The 19963-nt window shown below is 42.1% G+C and overlaps 1 protein-coding gene across 3 annotated transcripts in view; it reads right to left on the bottom strand.

Annotated features, from left to right (window-relative positions):
* The window catches only part of tnpo1 (transportin 1), a 168742-nt gene that overhangs the window by 143481 nt on the left and 5298 nt on the right, over positions 1-19963 (bottom strand). For all 3 annotated transcript variants that reach the window (XR_003716763.2, XM_051930192.1, XM_028805662.2), the window contains exon 3: positions 17378-17453. Coding sequence is in view for 2 of the 3 variants with exons in the window: in XM_051930192.1 (XP_051786152.1) it covers positions 17378-17453 (76 nt within the window). In the remaining variant the exon portion in view is untranslated. The remainder of the gene's footprint in view (positions 1-17377; positions 17454-19963) is intronic.

Here is a 19963-nt window from a genome sequence, read left to right as displayed (position 1 = left end):
TGGACTTGGCGGATGCGTTAGGGCGGGCCTCAATGGCCGAATCCCAGGTAGCTGTATTATTGCCGCGGGTACAGAGAGCCGAGGAGATGGCGGAAAAGGCAGCCTTTTGCATAGCCAAGGTGAATGCGAAAAAGAAGCGTAGACCGGATGTTGCGAAGATCAAAGCGTTTGTAGCCGCAGTTAACGTCCATGAGTGGGATCCTCAAAAATGGGACGGTAACATTTGGGATGATGATTATGAGGATGATGACGGACCCGATGCAGGGTCGGTAATTGATCCTCTGCCTTTACAGGCTAAACCCGTGATGCATCGCAGACTTTTTACTGACGCACATGGTAATGTTAGGAGGGGAGATGTTTTCGAAGATTATACTGCACAAGAAAGGGAAGGATTTAGATCACGTTATGCACAAGGGCGAAATGAGCCAGTAGACACATGGCTCGTACGCTTGCATGATGCAGGAGCCGGGCATGTGTCACTGGATAAGGGGGATGGTACTGAATTTACAGATTATGCTGTCGATTCCCGTTTTAAACAAGCAATGAGACAAGAATTGACTAAGTTAGAAGGGGACAGCACGTTGCTGGCGCTGGCGGCGAACGCAGCATATGAAATATATCCACACCCACAGAATTGGCCTGAAGTAAAACCATGGACGACTTTGCAGCAGGCGATTCGAGTGGTTAGAGAACTGGCAATGAGGGACGCCGTGGTAGCGGGCCAAGCGGATCAGTTAGATGTGTTCCCATTTACATCTGTAGCCAGGACCATCCTAATAAAAACAGCCCCTGCTAACTTGAAAGGAATAATAATGACTCTTTTACTGAATGAGGTAGGTGCAGGAGTGGGGGAAGTTGTAGCCAAATTACGGGATTTAGGTGACCTGGGGGAGTGGGGAGGAGCCCCGCCAGGGACAGCTGCAACACAACCCACTGGGGCTACATCAAGGGATAGCGCCTATAGAACAGGGGGAGTGAATAGGAAGGAGTTATGGGGAGCGTTAATTAATGCTAAAGTCCCTAAGGAAGAGATAGATGGACTGCCTACAGGAGTGCTCCTGGACAAGGCAAAGAAAAAAGGACTTATAGATAAGTCTGGTGGAATAAAGAAACGAGTAGCAAAGGCAGAAGTACATTCACTTCTTACCTTCGCTGAATGGGAAAAATTAAGTAAAAAGCATGACGAAGTTCTTACTTTTGCTGAGTGGGAAAAGTTGAGTAAGAAGCGTGATGAAACTGGCCCCTCTTCATCTTCCGAGACCTCCTCGGAGGAGGAAGACAGGGGGAAAAACCGGCGCAAGAGTAAACATAAGAAAGGAGGGAAGAAAGCTAAGAGCAAAGGGAAAGGGAAAAATAAAGGAAGGACTTTATATCCCGTCGAAGAATTAGAACGCGCAGCACGAGATTGTTAGGGATGGGGCCAAGCACAGGTGAGAGCTCTAAATTGGCACGATGCGGACATTCGACCTTTTGTACCGGTAACGATACATTGGGAAACTAAAAACAAATAAATAGTAAAGGCTCTCATCGATACGGGTGCGGATGCCACTTTAATATATGGGAATCCATCTAAATTCAAGGGGAAACGATTGACAGTGCAGGGGATCGGGGGAACAGACATCCCTGCCACTCAGGTGACGGTGATGTTACAAATTGGTCAGTTGCCCGTGAGACCCTACCCCGTACTAATCACCCCAGTGAAAGAGTATATAATAGGGATGGACATTTTACGGGGGATGACTCTTCATCTCCCCAATGAGGGGACATTTTCCTTTGGGGGCCCAAAGAAAGTTAGAGCAGTGACAGTGGGGAAATTGAAAATACCACCGTTCCCCATCCCAATCGCCCGAAAAGTAGTGTGTCAAAAACAGTATAGGATTCCAGGAGGGCAGGAAGAAATCCAGGCTGCAATAAAAGATTACCTGAACATAGGAGTGTTGAGGGGAGCAACCACTAAGTGGAACAATCCAATCTGGCCTGTTAAAAAGTCAGACGGCACTTGGCGAATGACGGTAGATTACCGAGAACTAAATAAGCACACACCGCCCCTGACGGCGGCGGTGCCTGAAACTATTACATTGATAGGAAAAATTCAGGCAAGTAAGGGAAAGTGTTACGGGGTGATAGACTTGGCAAATGCCTTTTTCACAATCCCCATCCCTGAGGATAAGCAGGATCAGTTTGCATTTACATGGCTGGGGAGACAATACACTTTCACACACCTGCCACAGGGGTATTTACATTCCCCAACCATCTGTCACCGGCTGGTGGCAGAACATTTAGATGAGTGGAAAAGGTCGGCGGACCTCACAATCACCCATTATATCGATGACATCATGGTGCAGGGGGAGACAGAGGGGCAGGTAGGAGAGGCGATAGCCTCATTAGTAGAACACATGAAAAGCAAGGGATGGGAAATTAACCCACAAAAAATACAAGGACCCTCTCACACGGTTAAGTTTTTGGGGATTCAGTGGAACAAGGGAGAAAGAGAGATAGTGGAAAAGGTACGCAACAAAGTCGTTCACTTTGCAACCCCAACAACAAAGCAGGATGTGCAGAAATTTGTGGGGCTATTTGGATACTGGCGACACCATATACCGCACATGGGGCAAATTCTGGGGCCGTTATACAAGATCACACGTAAAAAGAATACGTTCGAATGGACACCAGAAGCGCAGGTGGCTTTCGCGCTGGCCAAGGAAGCGATAGTGCAGGCAGGGAGCCTGGCAAGGGTGGAGGATGGGCCTCTAGAATTGCAGGTGTCCTCAACCGAGTGCTATGCTAACTGGAGCTTGTGGCAAAAGCAGAGTGGGAAACGCAGACCTTTAGGGTTCTGGTCTAAAAAATTAGCAGATGAATGTTCACGCTACACTCCGTTCGAACAACAATTGCAGGTGTGTTATCTTGCACTCATAGACACAGAACAACTGACACTAGGACATGAGGTCCTTTTGCGACCGCAGATACCGATCATGACATGGGTAATGAGCAACCCCAAAACTCACAGGGTGGGGGCAGCCCAAGAAAACACCATAATCAAATGGAAATGGTACATAGCTGACCGGGCGAAGCCCGGCGCAACCGGTGTGTCTGTATTACACGAGAAAGTGGCAGAGGTACCAGAGGAAGGTGAGGAAATAATAATGGTTACTCACGAGGAGGAGTCGCCGGTGAAATGGGGCAAGTTATACGATACCCTGACAGACGAGCAAAAACAGCACGCCTGGTTCACCGATGGGAGTTGTAGAGTGGTGGGGGGGCGGCGCTGCTGGAAAGCGGTGGCGTATAATCCTCACACTGGGAAAATGCTGGAAGGGAGGGGAGAAGGAAAGAGCAGTCAGTGGGCAGAGCTACAGGCAGTAGCGATGATATTACAGCAGGAAAAGCTGAGTCCCTGTCATATCTACACTGACTCATGGTCCGTGGCAAACGGGCTAGGGGTGTGGATGCCCACATGGAAGAAAAATAAGTGGGCAATCAAAGGAAGGGACATTTGGGGGAGAGAGATGTGGGAACAAATTTGGGAAATTGCTGCCAATAATCCTAACATCACGGTGTCGCAAGTGGACGCGCATACAAAAGGGACGGATGCAGAGGCTCTTTTTAACGCGGTGGCGGATGCCCAAACCAAAACCGCGACAGTAACAATAATGGAACATGGAACAGACATGGCAAAGTGGGCGCATGAGAGGGGGGGTCACCTTGGGGCGGCTGCTACTGTAAAGTGGGCAGCAGAGAGGGGGGTGGCCCTAACTATAGACAAAGCGAGGGAGGTAGGATTAAATTGTGAAACATGTCAGCATCAGCAGAAGCTCCCAGTATTGCAACCAGTAATGGGACATATTAACAGGGGGCGGGAACCAGGACAAATTTGGCAAATTGATTTTATTGGGCCCATGCCTAGGTCCAAAGGGTGTGAGTATGCATGCACGGTGGTGGTCACATACTCCGGAGTATTGGTGGTACATCCCTGCCCACATGCCAACCAAGAGGCCACCCTATTGGCCCTTCAAAAGGTAGAATTGGCATATGGCCTCCCATTGCAGGTTCAATCAGATAACGGGACGCACTTTACAGGATGGAAAGTGAAGCGCTGGGCAGCGGAAAGACAGGTAGAGTGGGTATACCATGTAACCTATCATCCGCAGGCCGCAGGGTTAGTGGAACCAGTTAACGGGTTATTGAAAACTCAGCTGCGTAAGAGAGGAGGGGGAACGCTCCAAAACTGGAAGGAGCATTTAGTGGATGCAGTTTGTGCGCTCAATAATCGCCCATTTGCAACAGGTTCAACTCCGTTGCAGAGGATGAAATTTCAGATCTGTAAAATGGACGCAGACGGGCCAATACAGATCTGGACAGAGCATCCAGACGCGAAACTACCCATTAGGGGCAGTGAGGGGGCAGCAGGCTTAGATCTCTATGCGATACAGGATGAGACAGTCACCGAACGAGTAACTATAATTAATACAGGGATAGGGGTGAAAATCCCGAAGGGACACTACGGGCATGTATGCCCAAGATCAAGTCTAGCGCTAAAGGGAGTCACTGTGCTAGCAGGCGTAATCGACGCAGATTACCAAGGGACCGTCAAAGTTCTGTTACAATCCTCAATGGGGGATCCAATCAAATTGACTAAGGGAGATCGAATAGCGCAATTGTTAATAATACCAGTTCACATGGGAAAAGTGCAGGAAAGTACTGCACCAGTAGTTAAGACTGTCCGGAATGTGGGGGGATTTGGATCAACAGATGCTCCTAAATTGGTTAATGGGGCGAAGGTGTGGGTTAAACAACCCCATGGACCACCCCGCCCGGCAGAAATCATCGCAATGGGACAGGATTTGATCGTAACTGTTCTATACAATGGAGAAGAAGCATGGGTAAATGTTCCTGTAAAACACTGCTATAGACGGGAGTGAGGAGTGGGTGCAACATGCTGTGTTCTTGTTTTACAGAATTGGGGGTGTTCTGAATGAAGTAGGAGCCACCACATTAGGAGGCGAGGCAACGGAGACGACTCAGGTCCGATGGTGGTGGAACAATTCCACTAAATCTAGACGGCAGGAGAACACGACGTGTCCGGAGAATCAGTCTTGCAATGTCCTCACAATTACGACTGGTGACGGGTGCACCATCTACTCCTCGAACTTGAAGGTGCTGGGGGTAAAACCACAGAAGTATCTGATTGAGTGCTCTGAAAACTTAAATATTACCTGGACGTCGAAAGTAACTTGGTGTATGGGGCCCTGGAACGGCTCCAAGGTACAGTGCGAGGTCAATGCAACATCAGGCGAATACACCTCTAATAAGACTGGGCCCATTGGCTGGATCAATGCAACTGAAATTATTAACAGGACTATACCAATGCTTGCTATAGCCGTGTGGGCCAGAACCCCCATAACAAGACAGTCACATGTAGAACCAATAATTGACACATGTAAACTTGTTTCTATGACAGCAAAAAGGACTAAGGTTACATGGCAAGTGACATTTCCACTGTTGCCACAGTGTAAGCGTGCTAAACGGGCATGGTATGACACTTTCTTAGGAGGGGTTGGCACCACCCTAGGAACTTTAAACACCATAGATAATGAAATAACTGCAAACAAGCTTGAGAATGTGGGACGACATACTCACAAAGTGGCAGACCAAATGGCTAGGTGGTTACCTCAGTCCATGGTCTCTCATCAGCAAACAGTAAACTGGGAACAACGCGCTTCAGATTGGATAATCATGGCTAGCAATGACATTCGATGGCTAAATGTCTCAACTTTCATGAACTGGACTGTATGCACTTTTAACATATTACAAGCACAGATACAGAAAAATAACATGCAAATGGCTTTAAGGACTAATAATATGCAAATATGGCAAGATATATGGAACATTAGCAGTAGCTTATGGTTAACGGTTAAACCTGAAGATACTAGGTGTAATGATACAATATGTAATGGGTATTGGTTTCAATATAATGTTACCACTATGATAACCTTGTGTAGATATCACGTTTTACCTGTTGTTGCACACGGACACTTTTGGCAGCTGCAATTGGATGGTGAGTGGCTAGAACCTAAAACTAAAACACTTCCTTTCAAAGATCCCAGGGTACAGGGGAGAAAAAACCTTTGAAAAGGAATGAAAGGCAGCCATGCATAGAATACATTCTAGGTCCACATGCGCAAAGCAATCATCCATCCATCCATCCTCTTCCGCTTATCCGAGATCGGGTCGCAGGGGCAGCAGCTTGGGCAGAGATGCCCAGACTTCCCTCTCCCCGGCCACTTATACTAGCTCTTCCGGGGGAATCCCGAGGCGTTCCCAGGCCAGCCGAGAGACATAGTCCCTCCAGCGTGTCCTGGGTCTTCCCCACGGCTTCCTCCCCGTTAGACATGCCCGGAACACCTCACCAGGGAGGCGTCCAGGAGACATCCTGATCACATGCCCGAGCCACCTCATCTGAATCCTCTCAATGCGGAGGAGCAGTGGCTCTACTCTGAGCTCCTCCCGGATTACTGAGCTTCTCACCCCATCTTTAAAGGAAAGCCCAGACACCCTGCGGAGGAAACTCATTTCAACCGCTTGTATTCGCGATCTCGTTCTTTCCGTCACTACCCTTAGCTCATGACCATAGGTGAGGATAGGAACGTAGATCGACCGGTAAACTGAGAGCTTTGCCTTACGGCTCAGCTCCTTTTTCACCACGACAGACCAATGCATAGCCCACTTCACTGCAGACGCCACACTGATCCACCTGTCGATCTCCCGCTCCATTCTTCCCTCACTCGTGAACAAGACCCAGAGATACTTGAACTCCACCACTTGGGGCAGGATCTCGCTCCCAAACCTTAGAGGGCACTCCACCCTTTTCTGGCTGAGGACCATGGTCTTGGATTTGGAGGTGCTGATTTCCATCCCAGCCGCTTCACACTCAATCCAGAGAGAGCTGAAGATCATGGCCTGATGAAGCAAACAGGACAACATCATCTGCAAAATGCAGTGAACCAATCCTGAGCCCACCAAACCGGACCCCCTCAATGCCCTGGCTGCGCCTAGAAATTCTATGTATAAAAGTTATGAACAGAATCGGTGACAAAGGGCAGCCCTGGAGTCCAACTCTCACCAGGAACAGGTTTGACTTACTGCCGGCAATGCGGACCAACCTCTGACACCGGTTGTACAGGGACCGAACAGCCCTTATCAGTAGGTTCGGTATCCCATACTCCCCGAGCATCCCCCACAGGACTCCCGAGGGACACAGTCGAATGCCTTTTCCAAGTCCACAAAACACATGTAGACTGGTTGGGCAAACTCCCATGCGCCCTCCAGGACCCTGCCAAGGGTGTAGAGCTGGTGCACTGTTCCGCAACTAGGACAAAAAAACACACTGTTCCTCCTGAATCCGAGGTTCAACTATCTGACAGACCCTCCTCTCCAGAACCCCCGAACAGACTTTTCCAGGGAGGCTGAGGAGTGTGATCCCTCTGTAGTTGGAACACACCCTCCGGTCCCCTTTGTTAAAGAGGGGGACCACCACCCCAGTCTGCCAATCCAGAGGCACTGTCCCTGATGTCCATGCAATGTTGCAAAGGCATGTCAACCAAAACAGTCCTACAACATCCAGAGCCTTGAGGAACTCCAGGCATATCTCATCCACCCCCAGGGCCCTGCCACCAAGGAGTTTTTTGTCCACCTCGGTGACCTCAGTCCCAGAAATGGGAGAGCCCACCTCTGAGTCCCCAGGCTCTGCTTCCTCACTGGAAGGCATGTTAGTGGGGTTGAAGAGGTCTTCGAAGTACTCCCCCCACCGACCCACAACGTCCCGAATTGAGGTCAGCAGCGCACCATCCCCACTATATACAGTGTTGACACTGCACTGCTTCCCCCTTCTGAGACGCTGGATAGTGAACCAGAATCTCCTCAAAGCCGTCCGGAACTCGTTCTCCATGGCCTACCCAAACTCCTCCCATACCCAAGTTTTGCTTCAGCAACCACCAAAGCCGCATTACGCTTGGCCTGCCGGTACCTATTAGCTGCCTGTAGGACTCCTTCAGCTTGACGGCATCCCTCACCGCTGGTGTCCACCAACGGGTTCGGGGATTGCCGCCACGACAGGCACTGACCACCTTACGGCCACAGCTCCGGTCAGCCCCCTCAACAATAGAGGCACGGAACATGGCCCATTCAGACTCAATGTCCCCCACCTCCCTCAGGACGTGGTTGAAGGTCTGCCGGAGGTGGGAGTTGAAGCTACTTCTGACAGGGGACTCTGCCAGACGTTCCCAGCAGACCTTCACAATACGTATGGGCCTACCAGGCCTGACCGGCATCTTCCCCCACCATCGAAGCCAAGTGATCAGTTGACAGCTCTCTTCACCCGAGTGTCCAAGACATGTGGCCGCAAGTCCAACGACACAACCACGAAGTCGATCATTGGACTGAGGCCTAGGGTTTCCTGGTGCAAAGCAATCAATTATTCAAATTAAAATCTTTTATCAAGTGTATTTACCTCACTGTCAAAAATGTATCCGTTACAAGATTCAACCTGTGAACGCTGCAATCTTGCTCCAGCTTCACTGGGCTACATGTTTTGTGCATGCACCAAATTAACATCATGTGGATAAAAATCTTTAAATACCTATCAGACAGCCTTGGTGTCACAATATCTCCTAACCCATTAACAGCTGTGCTTGATGTACTCCCAGATGGACTTAACACTAGAATTACCAGAGCCTACGAAAAAACTTGTAGATCCGTCCCACCTTAAATCGCATCTTAAATCCGTTTGCACCTCTCCGCCAGAGTCTTTTGTCATCTAAATGTGCTGATAAACACAAGCTACTAGCAGTCAGCTATTCCATCCCCCCACCGACTTAGAACGAACTTCTCCTGGCTCATGCCTTGCCTTGATTTGATTATCTGGGATTGAAGTGGAGTTTTAGAGTGGAAATAATATAGCGTTATTTGGAATACACGCATTTCATGTGTGTTCCGTTTCTATAGTAGTCTGTGCAAACACATTTTTAAAACAAATGTTTTTCATATTCTAATAGTAAATGACAAAATGTAGGCATAAACTATATAACGTATGAAGCCTGAAGTCCATATATCAAAGAAACACTTTCACAAAAGGTGCAAATAAGAGAACACGTGCACTTTTATAAAATAAAATAAAATATAACTGCACAAAAAAAAAAGCCGCTTTAGCATGCCACATTGACACTCTTACTACAACCGCCGCGGTGGCGTAATGGTATCAGCTCCTGACTGGGAATCAGAGGGTGGCGAGTTCGATCCCGCACGGCTCCACTTCGAGAAGTGAACTGCTCTTATTCTTACAATTTTAGAACAACAACATAAATTTGATTTCAGTCTGTAACAGCCGGTATAACTTATGATACTGGTAAAGGTTAGCTTTTTTTTTTTTTTTAATTCACTTTTCATTCTCGCAGTCGCATTCAGAATCAATCCATACAACCCCATCTGACACAGCTGTTTTCACATAAATAAAAGTGCACTTTTATTCAAGACTATAACCGAAGAATAAAGAAAGCAAGTTACAGTTGGTGGTTGATACGACAACTTGCGTGGTGCAATGCTAAGAACTGCTGATTTCAAGTGACGGTGAGATACGAAGAAGGCAGCTTCGCCAGCGTTTGTGTGTCAGAACCCTTTGGGGGGGGCGGTAGTATGCATCGTGGTACACTGCAGAGCTATAGCGCGTCTATGTCAGATGGGGTTGTATGGATTGATTCTGAATGCGACTGCGAGAATGAAAAGTGAATTAAAAAAAAAAAAAAAAAAAAAAAGCTAACCTTTACCAGTATCATAAGTTACACTGGCTGTTACAGACTGAAATCAAATTTATGTTGTTACTAGCAAAATACCCGCGCTTCGCAGCGGAGAAGTAGTGTGTTAAAGAGGTTATGTAAACATATATATACATATACATATATATATATATATATATATATATATATACATATCTACATATACACATATCTACATATCTACATATACATATATATATACATATACACATCCACATATATGTATACACATATACATAAACATACACAGTACATATACACATACATACATAGTGCGTTGTAACACGGGCTGTGATTGTTATATGGGAGGGAGACGACAAATCATAGCTTCCCACTTTCTAATCGGGCCTGTGATTGGTGCTTTGACGGATGCCCAGATCCCACAGTATCTCCCCTTAGGAGAGGTGTTAGGCAAGTGTAATTGAATAGCATTGCTGCAAGTTTAGCTTTACACCTGTTTTTAAGGCTTATTGACTGAAAGGGGCTTTCATGAAAAAAGTTAGGGCTTTGCTACAGGATACACCCTCCACAAGTTAAGGAAGTAAAAATAAAGGTATATATTTCTGTTTTATTTAAACCTTTTAAGTTTGTATGCGGGCGGTATGGTGGCGCAGTGAAAGGTGCCAGTTTGGAGACCCGGGAATACCTTTATTTTTACTTACTTAACTTGTGGAGGGTGTATCCTGTAGCAAAGCCCTAACTTTTTTCGTGAAAGCCCGTTTCAGTCAATAAGTCTTAAAAAGAGGTGTAAAGATATTGACAATAAGCTACGCAAACCCACCAAGACATGCAATCATTTAAATCAAGGTGCGAGTCGAAAAACACCATCCCATACTATTAGTTAACGATTAACATATTTCTATATGTATTGTAAGCATACAATACAACTGATAATATGTTGCGCTTATTTATCTGGTGTACCGACATTTTTGCACATTTAACGGCTGAAATCTAACGTGGTTTGTGCCCTTCAGAATGAAAACAGTTTGCATTTACCTTTTTAATAAAAGGCGAGCTTTTAAGCCTGAGAAATCACCCCGTAAATGCACACGTTTAATTGCACATGTGTTAATATGTATGCTTACACAGTATTAAAAGACACTCAACAATTAACGTCATTTACCTTCGTTCCCGCGTTTGAGTCGTGCTGTAAATCTCTTCCTTGTTTTCAGTTCACGTGATTACATAGGAGGCATGATGACGCGATACGTGACTCCGCCTCCTCCATTAGAGTATATGGACAAAAAAAGAGGTTCCAGTTATGACCATTACGCGTAGAATTTCGAAATGAAACCTGCCTAACTTTTGTAAGTAAGCTGTAAGGAATGAGCCTGCCAAATTTCAGCCTTCCACCTACACGGGAAGTTGGAGAATTAGTGATGAGTGAGTGAGTGAGTGAGTGAGTGAGTGAGTGAGTGAGTCAGTCAGTCAGTCAGTCAGTCAGTCAGTCAGTCAGTCAGTCAGTCAGTCAGTGAGGGCTTTGCCTTTTATTAGTATAGATGCGTCACTCGCTCGCTTCTTATTGTTTCACTGCCTTCTCAATTGTGTAATGAATGTTTTCTTCAGCGCTCTTTGGGGCTCTTCCTTGTTTTCTACGTACTGCGTTCACAGTCAGTTCACGTGATTACGTGGGAGGCATGATGACGCGATACGCAACTCCGCCTCCCACGGCCATCGAGCTGCACTCTATTACAGTATATGGACAAAAAAGAGGTTCCAGTTATGACCATTACACGTAGAATTTCGAAATGAAACCTGCCTAACTTTTGTAAGTAAGCTGTAAGGAATGAGCCTGCCAAATTTCAGCCTTCCACCTACACGGGAAGTTGGAGAATTAGTGATGAGTGAGTCAGTCAGTCAGTCAGTCAGTGAGTGAGTCAATGAGGGCTTTGCCTTTTATTAGTATAGATTCTAAAATTGTAAGAATAAGAGCAGTTCACTTCTCGAAGTGGAGCCGTGCGGGATCGAACTCGCCACCCTCTGATTCCCAGTCAGGAGCTGATACCATTACGCCACCGCAGCAGATGTAGTAAGAGTGTCAATGTGGCATGCTAACGCGTTTTTTTTTTTGTGCAGTTATATTTTTGAATAAAAGCGCATGTGTTCTCTTATTTGTACCTTTTGTGAAAGTGTTTCTTTGATATATGGACTTCAGGCTTCATACGTTATATAGTTTATGCCTACATTTTGTCATTTACTATTAGAATATGAAAAACGTTTCTGTTTTAAAAATGTGTTTGCACAGACTACTATAGAAACGGAACACACATAAAATGCGTGCATTCCAAATAACGCTATATTATTTCCACTCTAAAACTCCACTTCAATCCCAGATAATCAAATCAAGGCAAGGCATGAGCTAGGAGAAGTTCGTTCTAAGTCGGTGGGGGGATGGAATAGCTGGCTGCTAGTAGCTTGTGTTTATCAGCACATTTAGATGACAAAAGACTCTGGCGGAGAGGTGCAAACGGATTTAAGACGTGATTTAAGGTGGGACGGATCTACGAGTTTTTTCGTAGGCTCTGGTAATTCTAGTGTTAAAGTGGAGAAGGACAAAGTTTAACTGCCTTTACCTCACTACTAGCACGTAGACTTATCTTGTTCAAATGGAAGAATCCCATCCCACCCCACCTCATTTAACTCAGTGGATAACTGAATTTATATACTATTGGAAAAAAATCAAACTCTCACTTAGAGGATCTAGTCATAACTTATTTTAAAATATGGCAGGATCTAATCAATAACATTTTAGAATAAGCTTCTTTATCAGGGAAAATGATACTCTTCCTTCCTTGCAGATTTTAAGATTTGCTTTGGTTGTTGGCTCCTCTCTTTCTCTTGGGTGGGGGTTGAATTTTGATTAGTTAAGTTTGATTTGATTGTATGGAATGTTACTTGCTTCAAATAAAATCAATAAAAATTTAAAAAAAAAAAATAAAAAAAAGCTTATTGCATCGAGAATCACATTTTAACCTCCTTAGCACTGCATTTTATTCCAATTAAAAACGCAAAAAGCAATGCATTTTTTTGGGCATGAAAAATGACGTTTTCATTAAATCTCAAAAGTATAATAATGATGCAAATAATAATAGTAATGATAAATAAAAATATGAAATGAACAATAAAAACAAAAATAATAATATAGTACTACTACTAATGATGCCAAATGAGTTTATAATCTCGAAATGAGCCCTTTGTGTGGTAAATCTAAAAGCACGGTGAAAGACGCAATCCAGTTTTTTTTTTTTCCAAAATTTATCAGTTTTTGAACAGCACACTGCACAGGTACCAGTTGGTTTTTGCTTTTTGTTTCCCTGTTGGAAGTATGTAATAAAATGTCTATCAATAAGTCACACTGGATTGGTCCACGATGTGCCGGGTCAACCACTTCTCTTTGGTGGTAGTGTGGATGTAAATTCTCAATCTGCACGATCTACGCTGCCCACTGTGATAGTGGGCGACGACAACACAAGGCTTCATAACCTGCTTGTTGCCTTTTGCCTGTACAGTGACAGTAGCTGCATTACTTACAGTGCTAAGAAGACAAACATCTTTCTTGTCCTTCTATTTCAGTGCAAGCACTTCGCCCTTTTGCCAAGCTAGTAGTGCACCTCGCTGTAATTTAGCTCTGCCAAAGTCTTCAAGCATGCCACGATGGCTGGGACACATTGTTCCACATGCATCAGTCTTTCTTTGAAGAAAGATGTCAAATAGCTCTGGTGAAGTATAAAAATTGTCCATGGTTACACAGTAACCTTGGTCTAGCAGAGTCTCTTTCAAAGTCGGCACCGATGACGTAGCAACGCCATACTGACTGTATTTCGGATCAAATATTGTACCTTTCCCTGTGTACAGAACCGAATTCTAAATGTACCCCGTTTTAGATTCACAAAGCTCGTAAAGCTTTATGCCAAATTTTGGTCTTTTTGATGCGATGTACTGTACTCCATGACAGTCTGCCCTTATAGGCCATGAGATTTTCATCGAAGCTGATATTACAATCACCTGGTATATTGCCCAAATTTTCTTAATTTTGGGTGTTGGATGGGTATTCTCATCAAAGTCTTCATTGTTGGTAAAGTGCAGATAATTCATATTTAGTGAAAACCTACACTCAAACATAATTTCTCCAAACAATGGCAGCACTGACAGCACTATTATAGCCCGAGTGATTCTCAGTTCTAAAGCTTACACAAGATGCATCTGTACAGTTGTCCGAATGACACTCGGAACTAAAGTTTTTAACACTGGTCTGGGGGTTAATAAAGGGCTTCATCTTTTAAAACAAAATGCATTGTCCATAAGCACTTAACACTAGAATTACCAGAGCCCTACAAAAAAACTCGTAAATCCGGCCCACCTTAAATCCCTTCGCACCTCCCGTCAGCGTCTTTTGTCTTCTAAATGTGTCGATAAGCCCAAACAGCAAGCAGCCTACTATACCATCTCCCCCCCACCCCACCCCACCCCACCCCACCCCTATCACCTCAGAACAGGCAAGAAGTTCTCCAAGTTCCTGCCTTGATTGATTATCTGGGAGTGAGCTACCCAGAATTTTAAGGGGAAATAATTTGATGTGCGTTTTGTGTCTACAACGATCTATGTAAACACATCGTTAAAATAGAAACGTTTTCATGTTTTAGTAATAAATAACAAAATGTAGATATGAACTGTATAATGTGTGAAGGCTGATGGCCAAATATCAAATAAACACTTTCATAAAATGTGCAGGTACAATACAGCAGCTTCCGTGGTGTAGTGGTAAGATCCGCCGACTTGGCAAAATGGCAAATTTACCATTTTGAGTAGTGAGCTGCTCTTATTGTTAACATTATACAATAAAAACATACATTTGATTTGTGTCTGTAACAGCCGGTGTAAATTTATAGTACTTGTAAAATAGCGGGGGGTTTTTTTATCCACTTTTATTTTCTCAGTCAAGATCACAATACAACACCCAGCCCCACCCACCCCAACCGCCCCAGATCTGACACGGTTACTTTTTTATCTGAAACTGGGAATAACTGTAGATGTGAGTGGTGTTTTGATACAATGGAACTGGAAATTTTTTCAGTTCTTTTCTTTCTTTTTATCTGCATCTCTTGTGTAAGAAATGAGTTTTCATTTTGATCACGTCACTTTATCCCACTGACATCGTTATACTAGCATAGCAATTAACATTTAATGACTTCCTTTGATTAGTCAACTATATTCCGATGAGTCAAAATTACATTTTGTGGTCTAAATTGTTTTGCCTGGAATTAAATTGAATTGAACAAAAATGCAATTTAACTTTCATCAGTCAAAAAAGGGAATACCACTTATCTACAATTCTGGTAGTCAGAATTCAAATTAGTTATTTATATGGCACATTACAATATGTTGTGCACTTTCTCAATAATTCTACAGAATGCCCATTTCAACTTTTCTGATAGGTTTAGCTTTCCAAAGTTTATGTCAATTGGTTTGAACATTTAATATTCTGTGTTAATTATCAGTTTAGATATCTACATATAGATTTTCATTAGTTTAAAAAACTCAAATTAGTGGTGTCCATTTCTTGTAAAGGGTCCAGATTTAATTGAAAATCTGGTCTGCTAATTGTAAACTCTGCAACAAAATGTGTGATGCCAACTATAAAATAGAACTTTGTGTATTATGATATATGTCTAATGTGTTTTAATGAAAGAATTAATACAGATTTGCCAAGACCAGTAAACTTTTTTATTCTATTAATCACACAGGCTACTAAAATGGTCTTAAAACCAGTTCTGACAATTTCCATTCATTGAATTAGAAACTCAAGAAATACTAGCATATATGAAATAAAGCACAAAAATCTACTGAGTACTGAATCAAGCAAGACCAACAGCTAGATGAAAACAATCAGTATTAAAAGAGACACATGCAGCTAGTGGACAGCATTCTGATGGATCAACTGTATCAATATCTAAGAATTTTGAAAGAAACCTTGATTAGATTCCCAGAAAGTCTTCTCATCTCAAGACTAAAAGGATTTAATTCTCTGAACCTGCATTCACTTTACTACTGGGTACACTGGGTTGCCCTCCTCAGCACAGTTTCTAGAACTGATGCATCTTCTTTATTTTTTAGTATAGTGACCAGACTAATACACAGTTCTCTCTGAACTATCATAGGCATCTCTGCACTAGCATACAATAATTTATTTTATACCAAAGACAATGAGGAAACCATTTGGCAGATGTGTTGCAAATACTCTGTGCACCTTCAGCTATTAAAATTACATAAAACCACTTCTATGTTGCTACTCTAAACATCAACTTGCAAAATTTAACAGAGAAATGCATTTTAAGAAACTCAACAAGTGTGACAACCTACAAGACAGTATAGTTATGACTTCTTAAAATAAAAACATTAAACTCAGCACAAATTACTTCATGCAAATAGCCATGCATTACTGATACTATTTCATGAGTGTTAACGGCAAATGCATGAAAGGTGCATCTAATGATTATCACTCAATTTAGGAGTCTACCATACAGAATAGCTAAAATACTGAATTAAAAATAATTTCAATTAAAAGGTTTGTTTTTGAATAGGATAGAAGCTAAATTGTGTATGCATACTGATTGAGCCAATATGTTTAGAGATTGTTTCAAGTAAAAGGAAATTATAAATTCTGACTGCCTTTAATAAGAGTAGATACTTAGAACACATTTTATCCACAATCTTAAGTTTATCACATCCATAAACTGCAAGCACAAAACAACAAGAACTTGCATCAGAGGGTTTATCCATAAAGGTTCATATTTAACTAAAGTTTTCACTAATATTTAGCAGCTTTCTCAGAGCAGTCAAGACTCTGAACGAATGACTATTCACTTCAGTCACTCATGACTGCATTATGGAAAAATAAGAAAACTAAGCAGAAGTTGTACTTGTCCAAAACAAAAAATGTGCAATTGCAAATGCCAAAGTAATACGGATGTTGTACAAACTAAAGCAAGACACACAAAAAACAAACTAGACACTACTAAATACACAATAATCATATTTTACAGTTGTCTTACACGTCCCTTTTCTTGCACACTTTCTTTGGATCCCTTATAAAAGTCCAGAACTGCACTGTAAACATGGGAGAGGACAGGCAAAATAACTAAGAATCTTTCAATGAGAAATTGCAAATTAAGCTTTCAGACAGCAATTTTAGCATATTGCGTCCTCCCACTTTAACAATGTGTGTAGAAGCTCTTTATAAATTTTGTTGACTTTAGGAAAACTATCTATTCATCCATTTAATTAGTTAATCCACTACCGATTCCAACAGAGCAGCTCCAAAACAAGCAAACTCATCTAGAATTTAGTAATTTTCATGACAGGTTGTTGAAAAAAGAAACAAAAGAACTTGTCCACGGAGTTCAAATAAGCTGTCAAACATCCTAATGGCTTCCCACAACAATGCAAAATATTAAATTAAGAACATTTAGAAAATACATGAGGATAACTCTTTTGCTTTACCAATTTCACCATTTGCACACTAGAAAAGAAGTATTAAATTGGCTTACCTTCAGACTTTAGCTTGGTCAAAACAAAAATCAGGTAGTTGTTAAAATCTGGATACTGATTTAGCTGCTCCAGTTTCTAAAGGTTTTCAGAGTTAAGGCTCAAAAATGTGAAAAAACACAACTCATTGTGACCACATTCAGTAAACTAACATTAAAAAGATTGCATCTTAAATTTAAAAAACAGTCTGTTGATGCCAACACTCAGTTGCTTATACATATATATTCTTTTCTGAATAGAGATCAAGTGTTGAACTAACACAGCATTCACTTCTATTACACACCTGTTGACTGAAATTAAAACTTGTATGAAAAGAAAATCATTGTAAAGAAAAATTACCTTATTTCAAACAAGGAGATTATTCCCTTTTTAACGGAGAGTCACTAGTGCCGTAAAGCAGGGGTCGCCAAGTTCGGTCCTGGAGGACCACCATGGCTGCAGGTTTTCATTTTAACCCTTTTTAATTGAGTGCCCTGTTTGTGCTGTTAATTAACTTCTTGTGAATTCATTATAATTGAATTGCTTTTGTAAGATTTGTTCTCCTAAATTTCTTCATTTATTTCCTTAAATGGCACCCAAACAGAAGTGAAATGTGAAGTGAGGGAGCCAACAGAAGACCAACTAACTCAGGGCCTCAAACTCCAAACAATTTCACTCCAACCAGCTGCTTAATGAGGTGCCAATTCCTGTCGTTAATTAAACCCGTTCTTTAACTCTGTGACTTGTTGCTGCTCTCGTGGTGCATTAGCAGACATTTCCGAAATTGTTGATTTTCTCTTTTCTAAGAGCAGATCAGCATTCCTGAGGCCTTCATCTTTCTTTATTTTCAGATATTGTATGAAGGACGCCAGTTGTTTTGGCTCATTTTGTATCTCATTATTGTTTGGCTGCTAATTAAGGAAAAAAACAGTTAAGGGGTCTGAGTCTTCAAGAGCAAATCAATTAAAATTAGTTCAGAAGACGTTAATTAACAGCAAAAACAAGTCACTCATTCTGAAAAGGGTTAGAATGAAAACCTGCAGCCACGGTGGTCCTCCAGGACTGAAGTTGGTGACCCTTGCCCTAAAGCATTGCCAATTGCACCGACTATAGTTGGTTAATTAGAACATCTTGACATCTTTTAGGCAGTGATGTGTGTGAATGACAGAAGCATCATACAATAGTACCAAACACATGTAACTTAATTCCTCCTCACATGCATTGTAGATATGGCAAATCTAGGCCTTCCCCTCGATATATAAAGTTACTCTACTGCATTTCCAATTTAGAACATCTGAATAACAGACTTTACAGTATATAAGAATGTTGCTCTAAAGCTAAATTGACATAAATCATGGCACATTCAATGATTTCTTTTTTCCTCTTGCCACATTTTAATTTCTATTAATAATGGCATCAACCAAGATTCACAAAAAATATAAGATAGCTTTCAAAACAAATATCTTTTCAACCCATGATGATATTAAGAGGGTTTGATGGAATTCTTTTGATTAACACTTATTCCACTTGATTTGGACTTGGCATTATGTTAAGTGTTACGGCTTCAAGAGTTTAAATACTACTATCTATATCCATATTTATTACACAAAGTTCCTGTGCTGGAAGCTTCAAGAAAAGCTAACCTAAATTCAAAAGATAGAATAGAAATAGCACATACGAATTAAAAGTCAAAATTGGTCAATCACTCCAACTTGAAACGTAATTAGATTAAAAAAATACTTAAATAAAAGATGCAAATAACTTTAAAAACCAGTGGTGTAAAGTAAGTCCTGGGAGCCCAATCAATTTCAATCAATCAATTTAAATCAATCCTGGGGGCCCACTCAATTTCATGGCCAATGTGTGTCATTCTTAATTTTAATTGGTCTCACCGTTTAGTTATCTGGGTTACAAGTATTTCTAAGAAATTAATAATTCATTGCATTCTTTGGCATGGCTTTAACCGCTTGTTTCTTTTGCAGTTTTCTTTAAAATGTACCCAATTCTGTACAGTTGGCTCCCTTAATTCATACTAAATGTTGATGAATAGCAATGAGAAGCAGAGACAGCTTTTAAAATAAGAACATTACAAACAAGGACACAAGTGACCACGGAACACACTGCCTTTTTTTCTATGTATTGTGCCTACGAGACCACACGGTACTTCCCTAAACTATTCCAAAGTGACGTTTGCACTGTTTTGTGTTTTTTTTGTATCTCACACCTTCATACACCTTCATCGTAAGAGCATCCCTTATCTACGATGGAGCATTCAATCAGAACATAATATGAAGCTGGTTTTAAATTAAAAGTCATTGAAGTGGCAAAAGAAATTGGTAACTGTGCTGCTGCAACAAAATTTGATGTGTCTGAGAAACTGGTGTGAGATTGGAGGAAGCAAGAAGAAGAAAAAAAAAAAAAAGTGTTGCATTTTTGAACAGGTGTATAAGTTGGGGTCTAATCATAAAATCATCACCGTGACCCTGTGTTAGGATATAGCAGGTTGGATAATGGATGGATGGATGATTTTATGATTGATTTTTCTGGTTTCAAGACCCGACTTATGTATGAATATATACGATAATTTTTTTGAATAACAATAAAAATGG

Source organism: Erpetoichthys calabaricus, chromosome 7 (genome assembly GCF_900747795.2).
Source record: "Erpetoichthys calabaricus chromosome 7, fErpCal1.3, whole genome shotgun sequence".
Taxonomy (NCBI): domain Eukaryota; kingdom Metazoa; phylum Chordata; class Cladistia; order Polypteriformes; family Polypteridae; genus Erpetoichthys; species Erpetoichthys calabaricus.
Note: the sequence above shows the minus strand (reverse complement) of the source record. Positions and strands in the feature narration are given on the sequence as shown.